General features: G+C 44.5%; 2 protein-coding genes across 3 annotated transcripts in view; both read left to right on the forward strand.

Moving 5' to 3' along the window:
• The first annotated feature begins 6893 nt into the window (after positions 1-6893).
• On the forward strand, positions 6894-12471 carry gatm (glycine amidinotransferase (L-arginine:glycine amidinotransferase)). Its single transcript, XM_067389517.1, has 9 exons — positions 6894-7029; positions 7860-8075; positions 8874-9069; positions 9148-9338; positions 9429-9566; positions 10030-10194; positions 10307-10370; positions 10997-11113; positions 11630-12471. The coding sequence occupies exons 1-9, from the start codon at positions 6961-6963 to the stop codon at positions 11740-11742; spliced, it is 1269 nt and encodes a 422-aa protein (XP_067245618.1). The 5' UTR covers positions 6894-6960; the 3' UTR covers positions 11743-12471.
• A 370-nt stretch (positions 12472-12841) lies between these two features.
• Positions 12842-20803, forward strand: part of pde8a (phosphodiesterase 8A) — a 36093-nt gene continuing 28131 nt past the window's right edge. For both annotated transcript variants that reach the window (XM_067390710.1, XM_067390711.1), the window contains exon 1: positions 12842-13670. In XM_067390710.1, coding sequence (XP_067246811.1) covers positions 13536-13670 — 135 coding nt within the window. In that variant the 5' untranslated portion in view covers positions 12842-13535. The remainder of the gene's footprint in view (positions 13671-20803) is intronic.

Here is a 20803-nt window from a genome sequence, read left to right on the forward strand (position 1 = left end):
TGGGTAACACAAGAACTACCCAAACGCCGGGTTGTTTCGTCTGACCCAGGATCTGGGTAACGCAAAAAATACCCAAACGCCGGGTTGTTACGTCTGACCCAGGATCTGGGTAACGCAAAAAATACCCAAACGCCTGGTTGTTACGTCTGACCCAGGATCTTGGTAACGCAAAAAATACCCAAACGCCGGGTTGTTACGTCTGACTCAGGATCTGGGTAACGCAAAAAATACCTGAACGCCGGGTTGTTACGTCTGACCCGGGATCTGGGTAACACAAGAACTACCCAAACACTGAGTTGTTACGTCTGACCCAGTAACTGGATAACACAAGAACTACCCAAACACTGGGTTGTTACGTCTGACCCAGTAACTGGATAACACAAGAACTACCCAAACACTGGGTTGTTACGTCTGACCCAGGATCTTGGTAACGCAAAAAATACCTGAACGCCGGGTTGTTACGTCTGACCCGGAATCTGGGTAACACAAGAACTACCCAAACACTGGGTTGTTACGTCTGACCCAGTAACTGGATAACACAAGAGCTACCCAAACACTGGGTTGTTACGTCTGACCCAGGATCTTGGTAACGCAAAAAATACCTGAACGCCGGGTTGTTACGTCTGACCCGGGATCTGGGTAACACAAGAACTACCCAAACACTGGGTTGTTACGTCTGACCCAGTAACTGGATAACACAAGAACTACCCAAACACTGGGTGTTACGTCTGACCCAGGATCTGGGTAACGCAAAAAATACCCAAACGCCGGGTTGTTACGTCTGACCCAGGATCTGGATAACACAAGAACTACCCAAACGCCGGGTTGTTACGTCTGACCCAGGATCTGGGTAACGCAAAAAATACCTGAACGCCGGGTTGTTACGTCTGACCCGGGATCTGGGTAACACAAGAACTACCCAAACGCCGGGTTGTTACGTCTGAACCAGTAACTGCGTAACACAAGAACTACACAAACGCCGGGTTGTTACATCTGACCCAGTAACTGGGTAACACAAGAACTACCCAAATGCTGGGTTGTTACGTCTGACCCAGTAACCGGATAACACAAAAACTACCCAAACACTGGGTTGTTACGTCTGACCCGGGATCTGGGTAATGCAAAAAAAATACCCAAACGCTGGGTTGTTACATCTGACCCAGTAACTGGGTAACACAAGAACTACCCAAACACTGGGTTGTTACATCTGACCCAGGATCTGGGTAACGCAAAAAATACCCAAACGCCGGGTTGTTACGTCTGACCCAGGATCTGAGTAACGCAAAAAATACCCAAACGCCGGGTTGTTACGTCTGACCCAGGATCTGAGTAACGCAAAAAATACCCAAACGCCGGGTTGTTACGTCTGACCCAGGATGTGAGTAACACAAGAACTACCCAAACGCCGGGATGTTACATCTGACCCAGGATCTGGGTAACGCAAAAAATACCCAAACACTGGGTTGTTACGTCTGACCCAGGATCTGGGTAACGCAAAAAATACCCAAACGCCGGGTCGTTACGTCTGACCCAGTAACTGGATAACACAAGAACTACCCAAACACTGGGTGTTACGTCTGACCCAGGATCTGGGTAACGCAAAAAAACTACCCAAACGCTGGGTTGTTACGTCTGACCCAGTAACTGGATAACACAAGAACTACCCAAACACTGGGTTGTTACGTCTGACCCAGGATCTGGGTAACGCAAAAAATACCCAAACAACGGGTTGTTACGTCTGACCCAGGATCTTGGTAACGCAAGAACTACCCAAACGCCGGGTTGTTACGTCTGACCCAGGATCTGGGTAACGCAAAAAATACCCAAACGCCGGGTTGTTACGTCTGACCCAGGATCTGGGTAACGCAAGAACTACCCAAACGCCGGGATGTTACGTCTGACCCAGGATCTGGGTAACGCAAAAAATACCCAAACACTGGGTTGTTACGTCTGACCCAGGATCTGGGTAACGCAAAAAATACCCAAACACTGGGTTGTTACGTCTGACCCAGGATCTGGGTAACGCAAAAAATACCCAAACGCCGGGTTGTTACGTCTGACCCAGTAACTGCGTAACACAAGAACTACACAAACACTGGGTTGTTACGTCTGACCCAGTAACTGCGTAACACAAGAACTACCCAAACGCCGGGTTGTTACGTCTGACCCAGTAACTGCGTAACACAAGAACTACCCAAACGCCGGGTTGTTACGTCTGACCCAGTAACTGCGTAACACAAGAACTACACAAACACTGGGTTGTTACGTCTGACCCAGGATCTGGGTAACGCAATAAAAAAAAAAAAAAAAAAAGCCGGGTTGTTACGTCTGACCCAGTAACTTGATAACACAAAAACTACCCAAACGCCGGGTTGTTACGTCTGACACAGCAACTGGGTAACACAAGAACTACCCAAACACTGGGTTGTTACGTCTGACCCAGGATCTGGGTAACGCAAAATAAAAAAAAAAAAAAAACGCCGGGTTGTTACGTCTGACCCAGTAACTTGATAACACAAAAACTACCCAAACGCCGGGTTGTTACGTCTGACACAGCAACTGGGCAACACAAGAACTACCCAAACACTGGGTTGTTACGTCTGACCCAGAATCTGGGTAACGCAAAAAAAAAAAAAAAAAACGCCGGGTTGTTACGTCTGACCCAGTAACTTGATAACACAAAAACTACCCAAACACTGGGTTGTTACGTCTGACCCAGGATCTGGGTAACGCAAAAAATACCCAAACAACGGGTTGTTACGTCTGACCCAGGATCTTGGTAACGCAAGAACTACCCAAACGCCGGGTTGTTACGTCTGACCCAGGATCTGGGTAACGCAAAAAATACCCAAACGCCGGGTTGTTACGTCTGACCCAGGATCTGGGTAACGCAAGAACTACCCTAACGCCGGGATGTTACGTCTGACCCAGGATCTGGGTAACGCAAAAAATACCCAAACACTGGGTTGTTACGTCTGACCCAGGATCTGGGTAACACAAGAACTACCCAAACGCCGGGTTGTTACGTCTGACCCAGGATCTGGGTAACGCAAAAAATACCCAAACACTGGGTTGTTACGTCTGACCCAGGATCTGGGTAACGCAAAAAATACCCAAACGCCGGGTTGTGACGTCTGACCCGGGATCTGGGTAACACAAGAACTACCCAAATGCCGGGTTGTTACGTCTGACCCAGTAACTGCGTAACACAAGAACTACACAAACACTGGGTTGTTACATCTGACCCAGTAACTGGGTAACACAAGAACTACCCAAACACTGGGTTGTTACGTCTGACCCAGGATCTGGGTAACGCAAAAAAAAAAAAAAAAAACCCCCGGGTTGTTACGTCTGACACAGCAACTGGGTAACACAAGAACTACCCAAACACTGGGTTGTTACGTCTGACCCGGAATCTGGGTAACGCAAAAAAAAAAAAAAAAAACGCCGGGTTGTTACGTCTGACCCAGTAACTTGATAACACAAAAACTACCCAAACGCCGGGTTGTTACGTCTGACCCAGTAACTGGATAACACAAGAACTACCCAAACGCCGGGTTGTTACGTCTGACCCAGTAACTTGATAACACAAAAACTACCCAAACGCCGGGTTGTTACGTCTGACACAGCAACTGGGTAACACAAGAACTACCCAAACACTGGGTTGTTACGTCTGACCCAGAATCTGGGTAACGCAAGAACTACCCAAACACTGGGTTGTTACGTCTGACCCAGGATCTGGGTAACACAAGAACTACCCAAACGCCGGGATGTTACGTCTGACCCAGGATCTGGGTAACGAAAAAAAAAATACCCAAACGCCAGGTTGTTACGTCTGACCCAGGATCTGGGTAACGCAAGAACTACCCAAACGCCGGGATGTTACGTCTGACCCAGGATCTGGGTAACGCAAAAAAAATACCCAAACGCCGGGTTGTTACGTCTGACCCAGGATCTGGGTAACGCAAAAAATACCTGAACGCCGGGTTGTGACGTCTGACCCGGGATCTGGGTAACACAAGAACTACCCAAACGCCGGGTTGTTACGTCTGACCCAGTAACTGCGTAACACAAGAACTACACAAACGCCGGGTTGTTACATCTGACCCAGTAACTGGGTAACACAAGAACTACCCAAATGCTGGGTTGTTACGTCTGACCCAGTAACTGGATAACACAAAAACTACCCAAACACTGGGTTGTTACGTCTGACCCGGGATCTGGGTAACGCAAAAAAACTACCCAAACACTGGGTTGTTACGTCTGACCCAGTAACTGGATAACACAAGAACTACCCAAACACTGGGTTGTTACGTCTGACCCGGGATCTGGGTAACGCAAAAAAACTACCCAAACACTGGGTTGTTACGTCTGACCCAGTAACTGGATAACACAAAAACTACCCAAACACTGGGTTGTTACGTCTGACCCAGTAACTGGATAACACAAGAACTACCCAAACACTGGGTTGTTACGTCTGACCCGGGATCTGGGTAACACAAGAACTACCGAAACGCCGGGTTGTTACGTCTGACCCAGTAACTGGATAACACAAGAACTACCCAAACACTGGGTTGTTACGTCTGACCCGGGATCTGGGTAACACAAGAACTACCGAAACGCCGGGTTGTTACGTCTGACCCAGTAACTGCGTAACACAAGAACTACACAAACGCCGGGTTGTTACATCTGACCCAGTAACTGGATAACACAAAAACTACCCAAACACTGGGTTGTTACGTCTGACCCAGTAACTGGATAACACAAGAACTACCCAAACACTGGGTTGTTACGTCTGACCCAGTAACTGGATAACACAAGAACTACCCAAACACTGGGTTGTTACGTCTGACCCGGAATCTGGGTAACGCAAAAAAAACAAAAACAAACGCCGGGTTGTTACGTCTGACCCAGTAACTTGATAACACAAAAACTACCCAAACGCCGGGTTGTCACGTCTGACACAGCAACTGGGTAACACAAGAACTACCCAAACACTGGGTTGTTACGTCTGACCCAGTAACTGGATAACACAAGAACTACCCAAACACTGGGTTGTTACGTCTGACCCAGTAACTGGATAACACAAGAACTACCCAAACGCCGGGTTGTTTTGTCTGCTCTTCTGAATTCAGTCTTCCTCTTGTTGTCTAGGATTTACAGCTGGTGGACATCAGAATTCCCTCAGTTTGTTTTAAAGTAGTTCTACACCTAATAATAGAACAATTATTGGTCAAAGATGAACTCTGCCCAGTGCTGAAGACTGAAGCTAGTCCAGAGTGCAGTTCAGTACACACCTCCACCCAATCAGCCAAGGACTTTTGATCTCTACCGAATGTTTGCATTATTATTTTCTGGAGTGTTCTTCATATAACAAAATACAGATTTCAGATACTGTTATTACTTTCATGTCTCAGTGCTCTCATGCTTTTCAGTGTGGAAGAACCATGCTCTAGTTTTACTTCTTTTGTACCACAAATGTTAGGGGAAATCCATTGATTCCATTGATCTGTTGCCTTCTCTCTATCTTGTTTTTCTCTCAATGTTTGTTAAATAATATTCTACCTGTTGTCTACCACGTCAGCTTTCTGCTTGTCTAGCTTTTCTTACATTCAAAAAATGCTGGGCTAAAAACAACCCAAGTTGGGTTAAAAAAATGGACAACCCAAGTGATTGGGTTAAATGTTTGCCCAACCTGCTGGGTAGAATTATTTAACTTAACTATTGTTTAAATATTACTGTATTGCTTAAAATGAAACCGAAATATGTTGGAAATAACATATAACAGTTAAATAAAAACTTCCAGAATCCTGAGCTCAGCTTGATCATGTGATCACGTAGATCTCGGAATCACCATTATTCCATGCAAATATTCATAATGCTTTGCCAAATGACACCTGTTGCATTACTTAAGTAATTTTGGTTACCAGATATATTCTATTATGTGTAGAGATAAACAAGGTAATAAGATGAACAATGATGAACTGAATGTTGTGGGGACTTTTCCACAAGTTTGCGTGTTTTATGAGCAAATATCATTGCGTGTAATCATTGAAACAATGTTGAGTCAGTGTTGATGCATCAATTGAATTAACGTTAGAAAGTGATGTTGCTTCAGTATCACTCTTGCACCCTCAGTTAATGTTGAATTAATATATCAATATCACTGATGCTGGATCAACACTGAAATGAACGAAAATAGTCTTTGGCAATATTGTTTGATCAGTGTTACCATGTGATGTTGATTCTAAGTAACTTTTGTTGAAACTCTGAAAATACAACTGAAATGTAATGACAACATAAAACAGTGTTGCCATCTGATGTAACAAGTTAATGTTTAAACAACATTCATATTTACATTATATTTATTAATATATAACTACACTTCAGTGGTGTGTCAGCAAATTCCTGACCATTTCAAAGTTTGGGGAAAACCTTTTAAAATATAAATGACACCTTTGACAGTCAATTTATTTTATTTAACAGTTTAACACAATCAATAACAAAAAGATATAAAAGATTATTCTTTTAATAAAAGGGGGGAGAAGTAGACTAATCCTGAAGCCACTTTACTCTTTTGTGTATTCTGTTTTAAGGTTATTTACGTGTTTCAGTTGTGCATTTTTAAAGGCCTATATAAAAGTAAATATTATTATTATTATTATTATTATTATTATTATACAGCAGCTGATTACAGTAATTACAGTAGCTCATGTAATCACGGCGTTCGTGGCTCGAGCGTCACTTTAATCCATTTCAGACGCGATAAGAATGTGCTGCTGTCAGGATCTTCTGCTGCTTCAGTTTCTCACATGTCACGTTGCTACAAGAATCTCACTCGACCCTTGCCATCTGCCGCGCGCACTATAAAAGCGCGTCCCCGCGGAGCCTCTCTTACTTTCCCGGATCAGAAGTGCTGCATGTCTGAGAGCTTCAGTCCAGAACCAGAACCAGAACAACATGCTGCGGGTCAGATGCCTGAGAGGAGGAAGCCGCGGAGCAGAAGCCGCACATCTCATCGGCGCTATGGTGAATATTGCACGATCACGCGCGTCATTATAGAGACCGAGAGCTGGACCGGATCACGATCAGAATCCGAATCGGAGCTTTATTGGTGTGCACACACAAGGAGCTTTTCTTGGTAACGGATCTTCCAGTGCACACATATAAATACAACAACAATAAAGGTAAAGAATAAAACATGAAAAAGTATGAAGACACCGTTGGGTTTAGTAAAAATAGACATATTTATTATGAACATATTTACAGTAGCATAAGATGATATTCTTATGTATTGCATTTGCAAAAAACAAATTTATAACGGTCCAGAACAATAACTTAACCCTAACCCAACAATTTAACACTGACCATCACTTATATCGTGATTGTGCTTTTCATCACAATCACGATATAAGTGATGGTCAGTGTTAAATCACTAATTAACTGCATTAGTTATTCAACTCACTGTAATTTACTGTCTAAATCATATTCAGTGTTGCATCGGCTCGGAGATCATGTGTTCTGGATGATTGACAGCACAGCTGGAGGATCCTCTTCTCTTCACTGACTCTAGGAAGTTCAGCAGATCAGTTTCATGAGTTCAGTGTAGATCGGATCGGACTGTATCAGACCCGGTTATCGCGCGCGTTGTGCAACAGGACACGTGTCAGAGCTGCGACCCCCTTCATTCATAAGCGACTGTAATCGAGTCAGTCATGCAGTGTGCCAATTTAAACCTATACCGCTTTCTGAAGGAACTAGCCTACATGTATGTGTGTGTGTGTGTATATATATATGAGAGAGAGATATAGATATATATCCTGGTGATTATCGAGGTTCTGTTCTTGTGTGTTCCGCAGGTGGGGCGCGCGGTGTCGGGATGGGTGTCGCGCGCGTTTCGCAGCACCTCGAGCTCCGCCGCAGCGCAGCTCCCGCTCACGGTGGACGAGCCGGTTACTGATCACGCGCTCGAGGAGTGCCCCGTGTGCGCGTACAATGAGTGGGACCCGCTCGAGGAAGTGATTGTCGGGCGAGCCGAGAACGCCTGCGTGCCCCCGTTCACCGTGGAGGTCAAGGTACGAGTCTCACCTGTGTCGGTCCCGTGTTCACATCACTGATACAGCAGCTGCTTCAGCACATGAGGTCAAGTTTAATGTCACTGATATTTCTCAGGGTCTCCAAACATGACAGAGCATGTACAGTAAATATACTGTACTGGTCAAAAGTGCTGGAATCTCGGTCAGGTGGAAGCAGCCGATCGGATTGTACTGTATACTAGAATATTTTCTTGTTACTCAAAAAATATTATGATAAATGTCTAAATCTTTTGTTGCTGATAACAGGACATAAATATAAACAGAACACAGTGTGAATGTGACCCTGGACCACAAAACCAGTCATAAGGGTCAATATTTTGAAACTGAGATTTATGAATCAAATGAAAGTTGAATAAATAAGCTTTCTATTTATGTATGGTTTGTTAGAATACTGAGATATTTGGCCGAGATAAAACTATTTGAAAATCTAGAATCTGAAGAAGGTGAAAAAATCAAAATATTGAGAAAATCACATTTAGAGTTGATCAAATTAAGTCCTTAGCAATGGATATTACTCACAAAAATACATTTTTATATATATTTATGGTTGGAAATTTACAAAATATCTTCATGGAACATGATCTTTACTTAATATCCTAATGATGTTTGGCATAAAAGAAAAAGCAATAATTTTGACCGATACAGTGTATCGTTGGATATCTCTACAAATATACCGGTGCAACTTATGACTGGTTTTGTGTAGAACATGTTCATCACACCTCAAAACTGACTGTTTATTGGTACTGTGTGTGTGTGTGTGTGTGTGTGTGTGTCCAGGCCAACACCTATGAGAAATACTGGCCCTTCTACCAGCAGTACGGCGGACAGACATTCCCGAAGGACCACGTGAAGAAAGCAGTTGCTGAAATCGAGGAAATGTGCAATATTCTGCAGCACGAGGGTGTTACAGTGAGACGACCGGAACCGATCGACTGGTCATTAGAGTACAGAACCCCTGACTTCACCTCCACAGGTGACCGCACTTATATATGTATGAGGAACGGGGTTCTGACGGCGTGCTCGCACTGACAGACTCGCTCTGTTTGCGCAGGCATGTACGCAGCCATGCCGAGAGACATCCTGATCGTGGTGGGAAACGAGATCATCGAGGCTCCGATGGCCTGGAGGGCCCGGTTCTTCGAGTACCGCGCGTATCGGCCCCTCATTAAGGAGTACTTCAGGCGGGGAGCCAAGTGGACCACTGCACCCAAACCCACCATGAGTGACGACCTGTACGATCAGGTGACCATCAGAGGCGTGTGGACAGATGATGTGTGTCACTGCTCAAACAGCCTTCACAGTGTGTGTGTGTGTGTGTGTGTGTGTGTGCAGGACTACCCCATTCGCACAGTGGAGGACAGACACAAGCTGGCGGCTCAGGGGAAGTTCGTCACCACAGAGTTCGAGCCGTGTTTCGACGCTGCAGACTTCATCAGGGCCGGCACTGACATTTTTGTACAGAGGAGTCAGGTGACCTCCTGTGGCTCCGTCACACCCTACACTCTTACACATAAAAAGGGGGTTTCATGAAAGAACTATTTTTGGCTCCACAAAGAACCTTTCGGCCTGTAAAAGAACCGTCTTTTTTGTAGTGTAAGAATATTTTTAATAAAATAGAATATTTGATAAAATATTAAATAAATAAGTAAATTAGATTAAAAAATAAATGAATACAAAATCTGATTAAAAGAAAAAAATTCGTTAGTTAAAAAGATTAAAATAAATACAAATTCTGGTTAATATACATAAGTAAAAAATGACAATAAATAAAAAAATAAATAATGCTTTTAACATGGCATTAATGAAGAAAAAATATAATAATGAAACTTAGAAATGTAACTAATTTTAGATTCATAATATAAATTTTTCAGTGTATTAATTGGGTGTTTATAAAAGATAGAACTCCTCCAACTCTTCTCATTCTTACACACAGGTTACAAACTTCATGGGCATCGAGTGGATGAGACGTCACCTCTCCCCCACCTACAAGATTCACATCATCTCCTTCAAAGATCCCAACCCCATGCACATCGACGCCACCTTCAACATCATCGGGCCGGGACTGGTGCTGTCCAACCCCGATCGGCCCTGCCGGCAGGTCAGTCATGTGATTCCTCAGGATGTGACGTGTGGAGCCGTGCTGCCACCTAGTGTTGATCTGTAGGAAGTGCCGCTCTGAGACAGACTCTCATGATGAATCTCTCCTTCAGATCGACATGTTCAAGAAGGCCGGCTGGACTGTGGTGACCCCTCCGACTCCTCTTATTCCAGACAGTGAGTTACTGTCTTGTGTTTGTGAGGATGAGGAACACTCATCATATCAGAGCACTCGAGCACCGCCCAATCATCAAGTCTCTTTGAGCACAAGCATCTGTTTTCTAAATGCATGTTATAGATCTTATAGTGATCAATTCATCTATGTTCCTTTTTTAAAAATGTTTGGGATCGTAAGCGTATTCTCCAGATTCTCCAGTCATTTAGTGCTCTTAAACCTCACGTTCATCCACCGCCACTTTTGAGCGCCACGCCCACATCTCAACATCCAATCAACAGGAGACGCACAGAACCCTGCATCTTTCGTCACAATACAGAGGAAAATATTTTGGTTGTAAACAAACTCTTGTAAACAGCACACGATCTTACAGATCCATAAAGATATATCGGTAGACCATAGCATAATTGCCCAGATCATATTTCAAAGGCAGATTAAAGGCCAAAAAAATGACAATTATGCTATGAGGCTAACGATATTCAAATTTTAGACAGCTATTCAGATTACAACATGGAAATGAACAATTTGAATAAAAATGAAAACAATGGTGTGCTTTCCCCGAGTCAGAGAATCACTACTCCGCTATAATCTGTATTTCGTAGTCTAAAATATGAGTGTTTGTTCTCAGATCATCCGTTGTGGATGTCGTCCAAATGGCTCTCCATGAACGTCTTGATGCTGGATGAGAAACGTGTGATGGTGGACGCTAATGAGATGACCATACAGAAAATGTTTGAAAATCTCGGTAAGAACGCTGTTTCTAGCTCTTCTGGCGCTTCAGGTCTGAAATCCCTAGAGCTACGTACGCCATGTAAACATTATATTACCTACTGTACAACTCTTTTATTGAAAGATAAAAGTGATGCGTTTTGTTGCTTTTGTACTTTCTGTCTGTTTGCGCACGCATAAGTGTGACAATGTTATAGAGAAGAGATTTTTATTTGGTATTTTAAAAATGTTGAAGTAAATGAAACTTAAAAGTAACATGCATTCCTTTTTAAAAAAGTAACTCAAGTATTAATGTGTAAATTTATAAAGTAATGCGTTAGTAATCTGATTATTTAATTCATGTTACTTGTAATGCGTAACTTTAAAAGTTACATCAAAAAGTAATCTGGTTACATAAGGCATGTTACTCATAATGCGTAACTTTACGTAATCAGATTACTTTTTGATGTAACGTGTAACTATGTGTTTCCCTCGACACTGGACGCATCATTGACCTATGCGTGTTTGACCGGTCTGTTTGTGACTCTCGCAGGTATCAACACTATCAAAGTCAACATCCGCCACGCCAACTCCCTGGGCGGAGGCTTTCACTGCTGGACGACGGACGTGCGCCGCCGCGGATCCCTGCAGTCTTACTTCCTCTAGCCTGCCAGAGACTCGCAGTTCTTATTGAGCTCAGATTCGAGCACCGTCTGCATGCTTTGATTGCGCTGTGCATGTCAGGGCTTTTGCAAATGCCACAGATGAACGTGATGAATAGAAACCTCAGTGATCTCAATAACAACTGCATTTCTGGCCGGCTGTTGTAGTAATGACTCCAGTGACGCAGGCAGAGCCCCCCCACCACAGAAGAAGAGTTTCTACCTCCTATTTACCAAAAACAGAAAACATATTTTGAATTGTAATGACTTCTTATATAATGCATTTTAATGATTTTTTTTTACCCTACATGTGATGTGACAAGTGTTGATTTAAAACTCAGGTATTATTTTTGTAGCCATATTTCAGTTATTTTGTAAGAAATTCATGAAAATGTAAATATCTATATGCATATGCATTATTTTAGTGCGCATATACCCTTCCCTTCACTAAAGTGTTTTATAGCATCTGCCTCTGATGTCATTCACAATAGCAGGAGTCAGGAACGCTACGCTACCGCTTATACATCCAGCGTGTTTGATAGTTTTGCGTTGTGTTTGTGCTGTGATTCTCTAGTTTAACTTGCTGGGTGAGATTGCTCTTTTATCAACACATGATTCTGTGTCAGGTCAAACTAAATCCAATAAAGAAACACTTGGAAATCAGTGTGACTGAATTAGTTTTCCATTTTGTGCTTCTGTTTGTGATGATCAGATGAACCACAACTAGATGACGAAGGGAAAGAAGTAACAACTCACTGCACACATGTACAAATTTATCAAACGTTTTCAGAATAAATTATACTAATCAACTAATTTAATTGCAGACTTTTATTTGTCATATTTGATAACAAAGCTTTGATTTTGCACCAAATAATGATTACAAATGGGAAGATCAATTTGTTGAAAAATTCTTAGCTAAATAAAGTAACGCAATTTATTAAATATATAAATATATGTGTGGCTTTCTTCTAAAATGACAAGTTCAGAACATCTGCATTTTTACGCCATCCGCGGCGCGCTTTTAAAGTTCCCTCCGCGCGCGAGCTCCTCCCCTCCGCGCGCACGCCGCCGTTCGTTGGCTCGACGCAGCTCATTTGCATTGACGTCATTCGAGGCTGTAGGTCAATCCGTGCGCGTGCTTTTATTGGATCTGCTGCTGTCACATTCGCGCCGCTGATGTTCTCAACGCGCGTTATTCTTCGTCATGAAACTCGCGACGCGCAAACGCCTTTCTTTCCGTCTTCTGGCAGCCGCGCGTCCCTTTTTTTCGTCCGTCTGAGGCAGAATCGTAGGCCCGTGATTGACAGCTGCTGTTTAAGTCAGGTTCCGCGAGGTCCGCGTTGACGCGCCGCTCCGGAGTTTCATCTAACGGCCCGTTTGATGTCATAAATGCCGGATCGCGCGTTCCGCGGCAGATTTCAGCCTGTTGATGGGGAGCGAAATCAACACGCCGGCTCGTTCCCAATGACTGCGGCTGAAAGAGAGGCCGTGCGGACCCGTCGGGTGTGTTTGGCGCCTGTCGAAGGAGAATAAACGCTCGAATCGCGCCGCACAAATGGACGAAACCGTCGCGTGAATCGAGCCGGAGCCTGAAATCCGCCAGAAAAGAGGAGAAGTTCATGCGCGCACGCTGAGGATGAGGAGTAACGCGCGCGAGTGACGCGCAGAGGGGCTGTGGAGCAACATGAGCAGAGTTTCTATTTGATCATCGATAGATCTGATCGATCCGATCGTCTTGATGATCTGAGAGAGAATCCTTCCTATTAGCGCAGTACGAGAGGAGCGTCGCGCGGGTGAATGATGGGCTGCGCCTCCAGCATCCACATCTCCGATCGGGTGGTTTATCACAGCGGGAAAGAGTCGGAGGACTCGCACTCTCCGCCGCAGAACTGCGCTCAGCAGCCGGGCCACATCAGACCCAGCGCCCGTCAGGTGAGTGTGTGAGTGTGTGTCCACATCCAGCATCCCTGAGCCGAGTGTGTGTGTGTGCCTGAAGTCAGATCCACTGGGAACGGATAGTTCACCAAGAAACCGTCCCCCAAACCTACTTTCTTCACAAAAAAGGATAAAGGAGCTGGAATCATAAATCACAGTCTGCTTTCTCTGTTTCTGTCATCTGATGGAGTTTGTGTTTCTTGCCACTTTCATCTTGGCCTTGTTTAGTTGGGCTTCAAAAGACACTTTCAGTATTTTTATCAGATGAGAACAAAACTTGATCTGAATAATGACACTATTATCTTCTGTACAGCTGAATTTTTCTCTCATTCGATGAAGTTTGCATCTCTGGTTATTTCCCAGTGTTGTCTAGTGTTTAGTACACTTGTTTGTTATAGTACCAGATGGTAATAATTTGATACATTAATGATGATCATATTCAAAGAATATCATGCTTGTGTCAGGTTTAAAAACAAGACATGGGATTAGATGTAGTACGTGTTAATTTCTAATAATGCAGAATGTGACGAATCTGCCAGAATGTCAAATCTGAGGATGATAATGACTAGATATGCACACTACAGACAGTACGCTAGTTTGCAGGAGTTTAGGGTGAGTGTGTTGATCATATTCACAGTTTTCTCTTTAATTTCTTCAGTATCAGGATCACAGATCATTATCACCTTTCGTTCGGTCTGTTAAGCACAGCACACTCAACTCTTTATTATATTATTACTTTATTCATTTTTTATTTATATTTTATATATTTTTCACATCCGTTTTTTAAATGTGTGTTATAGAACTTACTGTGAACGATTCATCCATGCATCCATTTCATTGTTTAATTTGACCTTGTGATGTTCAATCAGAATGTCGTAATGTCAGATGAAACGACAGACTTCTGTCTGATGATGTATGCAGGGCTTCTCCAATCATTTCATCCGCTTAAACTCCGCCCCTCTGCAATCCACTGCAGACTAACATTCAGATCCGCCTCAGTTTTTGAGTGCCACGCCCATATCTCAACATCCAATTAACAACCGATAGATAGAACCAAGCCCCGCCCTGTTTTCTTTCAGTAATCCGTTACACTCTGCTGTACGTCAAAATAAAGAAGAAAAGATGTCGCTACTTGTTACATCTCAGCTTAAAGGGTTACTTCACCCACAAATGAAAAAAGGTCATTTACTCTCCCTCATGACGTTCTAAACCTGTAAGGCTTTCATTCATCTTCGAAACACAAATGAAGGTATTTTAATGAAATCTGAGAGCTTTGTTTCCCTCCATTGACAGCTACGCAACTACTACTTTGTCAATTCAAAAAGTTCTTAAAGAGATTGTAAAACTATTTCATATCAAGCAGTTTAATTCAGTTTTCTGAAGAGACACAGTTGCTTTATATGATGAACAGATTGAATTTAGGCTTCTAATCACATATAAACATTTACCAGGAAACCTAATCAGAAGCTCAAACGTGCTGCGTAACACGAGAATGAACCTCATTGGTTCTTGCTGAAGCTCAAACGTGCTGCGTAACACGAGAATGAACCTCGTTGGTTCCTGGTGAAGCTCAATCGTGCTGCGTAACACGAGAACGAACCTCATTGGTTCTTGCTGAAGCTCAATCGTGCTGCGTTACACGAGAATGAACCTCATTGGTTCTTGTGAAGCTCAAACGTGCTGCGTAACACGAGAATGAACCTCATTGGTTCTTGTGAAGCTCAAACGTGCTGCGTAACATGAGAATGAACCTCATTGGTTCATGCTGAAGCTTAAACGTGCTGCGTAACACGAGAATGAACCTCATTGGTTCTTGTGAAGCTCAAACGTGCTGCGTAACACGAGAACGAACCTCATTGGTTCCTGCTGAAGCTCAATCGTGCTGCGTAACACGAGAACGAACCTCATTGGTTCTTGTGAAGCTCAAACGTGCTGCGTAACACGAGAATGAACCTCATTGGTTCCTGCTGAAGCTCAGTCGTGCTGCGTAACACGAGAACGAACCTCATTGGTTCTTGTGAAGCTCAAACGTGCTGCGTAACACGAGAACGAACCTCATTGGTTCCTGCTGAAGCTCAGTCGTGCTGCGTAACACGAGAACGAACCTCATTGGTTCTTGTGAAGCTCAAACGTGCTGCGTAACACGAGAATGAACCTCATTGGTTCTTGTGAAGCTCAAACGTGCTGCGTAACACGAGAATGAACCTCATTGGTTCATGCTGAAGCTCAAACGTGCTGCGTAACACGAGAACGAACCTCATTGGTTCCTGCTGAAGCTCAATCGTGCTGCGTAACGAGAATGAACCTCATTGATTCTTGTGAAGCTCAAACGTGCTGCGTAACACGAGAATGAACCTCATTGGTTCCTGCTGAAGCTCAATCGTGCTGCGTAACGAGAATGAACCTCATTGATTCTTGTGAAGCTCAAACGTGCTGCGTAACACGAGAACGAACCTCATTGGTTCCTGCTGAAGCTCAATCGTGCTGCGTAACGAGAATGAACCTCATTGATTCTTGTGAAGCTCAAACGTGCTGCGTAACACGAGAACGAACCTCATTGGTTCCTGCTGAAGCTCAGTCGTGCTGCGTAACACGAGAACGAACCTCATTGGTTCTTGTGAAGCTCAAACGTGCTGCGTAACACGAGAATGAACCTCATTGGTTCCTGCTGAAGCTCAAACGTGCTGAGTAACACGAGAATGAACCTAATTGGTTCTTGTGAAGCTCAAACGTGCTGCGTAACACGAGAATGAACCTCATTGGTTCTTGTGAAGCTCAAACGTGCTGCGTAACACGAGAACGAACCTCATTGGTTCTTGCTGAAGCTCAAACGTGCTGCGTAACACGAGAATGAACCTCATTGGTTCTTGTGAAGCTTAAACGTGCTGCGTAACACGAGAACGAACCTCATTGGTTCCTGCTGAAGCTCAGTCGTGCTGCGTAACACGAGAACGAACCTCATTGGTTCTTGCTGAAGCTCAAACGTGCTGCGTAACACGAGAATGAACCTCATTGGTTCTTGTGAAGCTCAAACGTGCTGCGTAACACGAGAACGAACCTCATTGGTTCTTGTGAAGCTCAAACGTGCTGCGTAACACGAGAACGAACCTCATTGGTTCCTGCTGAAGCTCAGTCGTGCTGCGTAACACGAGAACGAACCTCATTGGTTCTTGTGAAGCTCAAACGTGCTGCGTAACACGAGAATGAACCTCATTGGTTCCTGCTGAAGCTCAAACGTGCTGAGTAACACGAGAATGAACCTAATTGGTTCTTATGAAGCTCAAACGTGCTGCGTAACACGAGAATGAACCTCATTGGTTCTTGTGAAGCTCAAACGTGCTGCGTAACACGAGAATGAACCTCATTGGTTCTTGCTGAAGCTCAAACGTGCTGCGTAACACGAGAATGAACCTCATTGGTTCTTGTGAAGCTTAAACGTGCTGCGTAACACGAGAACGAACCTCATTGGTTCCTGCTGAAGCTCAGTCGTGCTGCGTAACACGAGAACGAACCTCATTGGTTCTTGTGAAGCTCAAACGTGCTGCGTAACACGAGAATGAACCTCATTGGTTCCTGCTGAAGCTCAAACGTGCTGTGTAACACGAGAACGAACCTCATTGGTTCTTGCTGAAGCTCAAACGTGCTGCGTAACACGAGAATGAACCTCATTGGTTCTTTTTGAAGCTCAAACGTGCTGCGTAACACGAGAATGAACCTCATTGGTTCTTGCTGAAGCTCAAACGTGCTGCGTAACACGAGAATGAACCTCATTGGTTCTTTTTGAAGCTCAAACGTGCTGCGTAACACGAGAACGAACCTCATTGGTTCCTGCTGAAGCTCAGTCGTGCTGCGTAACACGAGAACGAACCTCATTGGTTCTTGTGAAGCTCAAACGTGCTGCGTAACACGAGAATGAACCTCATTGGTTCCTGCTGAAGCTCAAACGTGCTGTGTAACACGAGAACGAACCTCATTGGTTCTTGCTGAAGCTCAAACGTGCTGCGTAACACGAGAATGAACCTCATTGGTTCTTGCTGAAGCTCAAACGTGCTGCGTAACACGAGAATGAACCTCATTGGTTCTTGCTGAAGCTCAAACGTGCTGCGTAACACGAGAATGAACCTCATTGGTTCTTGCTGAAGCTCAAACGTGCTGCGTAACACGAGAATGAACCTCGTTGGTTCCTGGTGAAGCTCAATCGTGCTGCGTTACACGAGAATGAACCTCATTGGTTCTTGTGAAGCTCAAACGTGCTGCGTAACACGAGAATGAACCTCATTGGTTCTTGTGAAGCTCAAACGTGCTGCGTAACATGAGAATGAACCTCATTGGTTCATGCTGAAGCTTAAACGTGCTGCGTAACACGAGAATGAACCTCATTGGTTCTTGTGAAGCTCAAACGTGCTGCGTAACACGAGAACGAACCTCATTGGTTCCTGCTGAAGCTCAATCGTGCTGCGTAACACGAGAACGAACCTCATTGGTTCTTGTGAAGCTCAAACGTGCTGCGTAACACGAGAATGAACCTCATTGGTTCCTGCTGAAGCTCAGTCGTGCTGCGTAACACGAGAACGAACCTCATTGGTTCTTGTGAAGCTCAAACGTGCTGCGTAACACGAGAACGAACCTCATTGGTTCCTGCTGAAGCTCAGTCGTGCTGCGTAACACGAGAACGAACCTCATTGGTTCTTGTGAAGCTCAAACGTGCTGCGTAACACGAGAATGAACCTCATTGGTTCTTGTGAAGCTCAAACGTGCTGCGTAACACGAGAATGAACCTCATTGGTTCTTTTTGAAGCTCAAACGTGCTGCGTTACACGAGAATGAACCTCATTGGTTCTTGTGAAGCTCAAACGTGCTGCGTAACACGAGAATGAACCTCATTGGTTCTTGTGAAGCTCAAACGTGCTGCGTAACACGAGAACGAACCTCATTGGTTCCTGCTGAAGCTCAATCGTGCTGCGTAACGAGAATGAACCTCATTGATTCTTGTGAAGCTCAAACGTGCTGCGTAACACGAGAACGAACCTCATTGGTTCCTGCTGAAGCTCAATCGTGCTGCGTAACGAGAATGAACCTCATTGATTCTTGTGAAGCTCAAACGTGCTGCGTAACACGAGAACGAACCTCATTGGTTCCTGCTGAAGCTCAGTCGTGCTGCGTAACACGAGAACGAACCTCATTGGTTCTTGTGAAGCTCAAACGTGCTGCGTAACACGAGAATGAACCTCATTGGTTCCTGCTGAAGCTCAAACGTGCTGAGTAACACGAGAATGAACCTAATTGGTTCTTGTGAAGCTCAAACGTGCTGCGTAACACGAGAATGAACCTCATTGGTTCTTGTGAAGCTCAAACGTGCTGCGTAACACGAGAACGAACCTCATTGGTTCTTGCTGAAGCTCAAACGTGCTGCGTAACACGAGAATGAACCTCATTGGTTCTTGTGAAGCTTAAACGTGCTGCGTAACACGAGAACGAACCTCATTGGTTCCTGCTGAAGCTCAGTCGTGCTGCGTAACACGAGAACGAACCTCATTGGTTCTTGTGAAGCTCAAACGTGCTGCGTAACACGAGAACGAACCTCATTGGTTCCTGCTGAAGCTCAGTCGTGCTGCGTAACACGAGAACGAACCTCATTGGTTCTTGTGAAGCTCAAACGTGCTGCGTAACACGAGAATGAACCTCATTGGTTCCTGCTGAAGCTCAAACGTGCTGAGTAACACGAGAATGAACCTAATTGGTTCTTGTGAAGCTCAAACGTGCTGCGTAACACGAGAATGAACCTCATTGGTTCTTGTGAAGCTCAAACGTGCTGCGTAACACGAGAATGAACCTCATTGGTTCTTGCTGAAGCTCAAACGTGCTGCGTAACACGAGAATGAACCTCATTGGTTCTTGTGAAGCTTAAACGTGCTGCGTAACACGAGAACGAACCTCATTGGTTCCTGCTGAAGCTCAGTCGTGCTGCGTAACACGAGAACGAACCTCATTGGTTCTTGCTGAAGCTCAAACGTGCTGCGTAACACGAGAATGAACCTCATTGGTTCTTTTTGAAGCTCAAACGTGCTGCGTAACACGAGAATGAACCTCATTGGTTCTTGCTGAAGCTCAAACGTGCTGCGTAACACGAGAATGAACCTCGTTGGTTCCTGCTGAAGCTCAAACGTGCTGCGTAACACGAGAATGAACCTCATTGGCTCTTGCTGAAGCTCAAACGTGCTGCGTAACACGAGAATGAACCTCATTGGTTCTTTTTGAAGCTCAAACGTGCTGCGTAACACGAGAATGAACCTCATTGGTTCTTGCTGAAGCTCAAACGTGCTGCGTAACACGAGAATGAACCTCATTGGTTCTTGCTGAAGCTCAAACCTGCTGCGTAACACGAGAATGAACCTCATTGGCTCTTGCTGAAGCTCAAACGTGCTGCGTAACATGAGAATGAACCTCATTGGTTCTTGCTGAAGGTCAAACGTGATGCGTAACACGAGAACGAACCTCATTGGTTCTTGCTGAAGCTCAAACCTGCTGCGTAACACGAGAATGAACCTCATTGGCTCTTGCTGAAGCTCAAACGTGCTGCGTAACACGAGAATGAACCTCATTGGTTCATGCTGAAGCTTAAACGTGCTGCGTAACATGAGAATGAACCTCATTGGTTCCTGCTGAAGCTCAAACATGCTGCGTAACACGAGAACGAACCTCGTTGGTTCCTGCTGAAGCTCAAACGTGCTGCGTAACATGAGAATGAACCTCATTGGTTCATGCTGAAGCTTAAACGTGCTGCGTAACATGAGAATGAACCTCATTGGTTCTTGCAGAAGCTCAAACGTGATGCGTAACACGAGAACGAACTTCATTGGTTCTTGCTGAAGCTCAAACGTGATGCGTAACACGAGAATGAACCTCATTGGTTCTTGCTGAAGCTCAAACGTGATGCGTAACACGAGAATGAACCTCATTGGTTCTTGCTGAAGCTCAAACGTGATGCGTAACACGAGAATGAACCTCGTTGGTTCCTGCTGAAGCTCAAACCTGCTGCGTAACACGAGAATGAACCTCATTGGCTCTTGCTGAAGCTCAAACGTGCTGCGTAACACGAGAACGAACCTCATTGGTTCTTGCTGAAGCTC

This window comes from Chanodichthys erythropterus, chromosome 7, assembly GCF_024489055.1.
Source record: "Chanodichthys erythropterus isolate Z2021 chromosome 7, ASM2448905v1, whole genome shotgun sequence".
In the NCBI taxonomy this organism is placed as follows: Eukaryota; Metazoa; Chordata; class Actinopteri; order Cypriniformes; family Xenocyprididae; genus Chanodichthys; species Chanodichthys erythropterus.

Excerpts from the sequence above, each read along its gene's own strand:
- gatm (XM_067389517.1), top strand. The coding sequence starts at position 6,961 with ATGCTGCGGGTCAGATGCCTGAGAGGAGGAAGCCGCGGAGCAGAAGCC. Across the intron at positions 9,339-9,428 it reads GTGACGACCTGTACGATCAG|GACTACCCCATTCGCACAGT; the intron begins GTGACCATCAGA and ends GTGTGTGTGCAG. Across the intron at positions 10,195-10,306 it reads CCGATCGGCCCTGCCGGCAG|ATCGACATGTTCAAGAAGGC; the intron begins GTCAGTCATGTG and ends TCTCTCCTTCAG.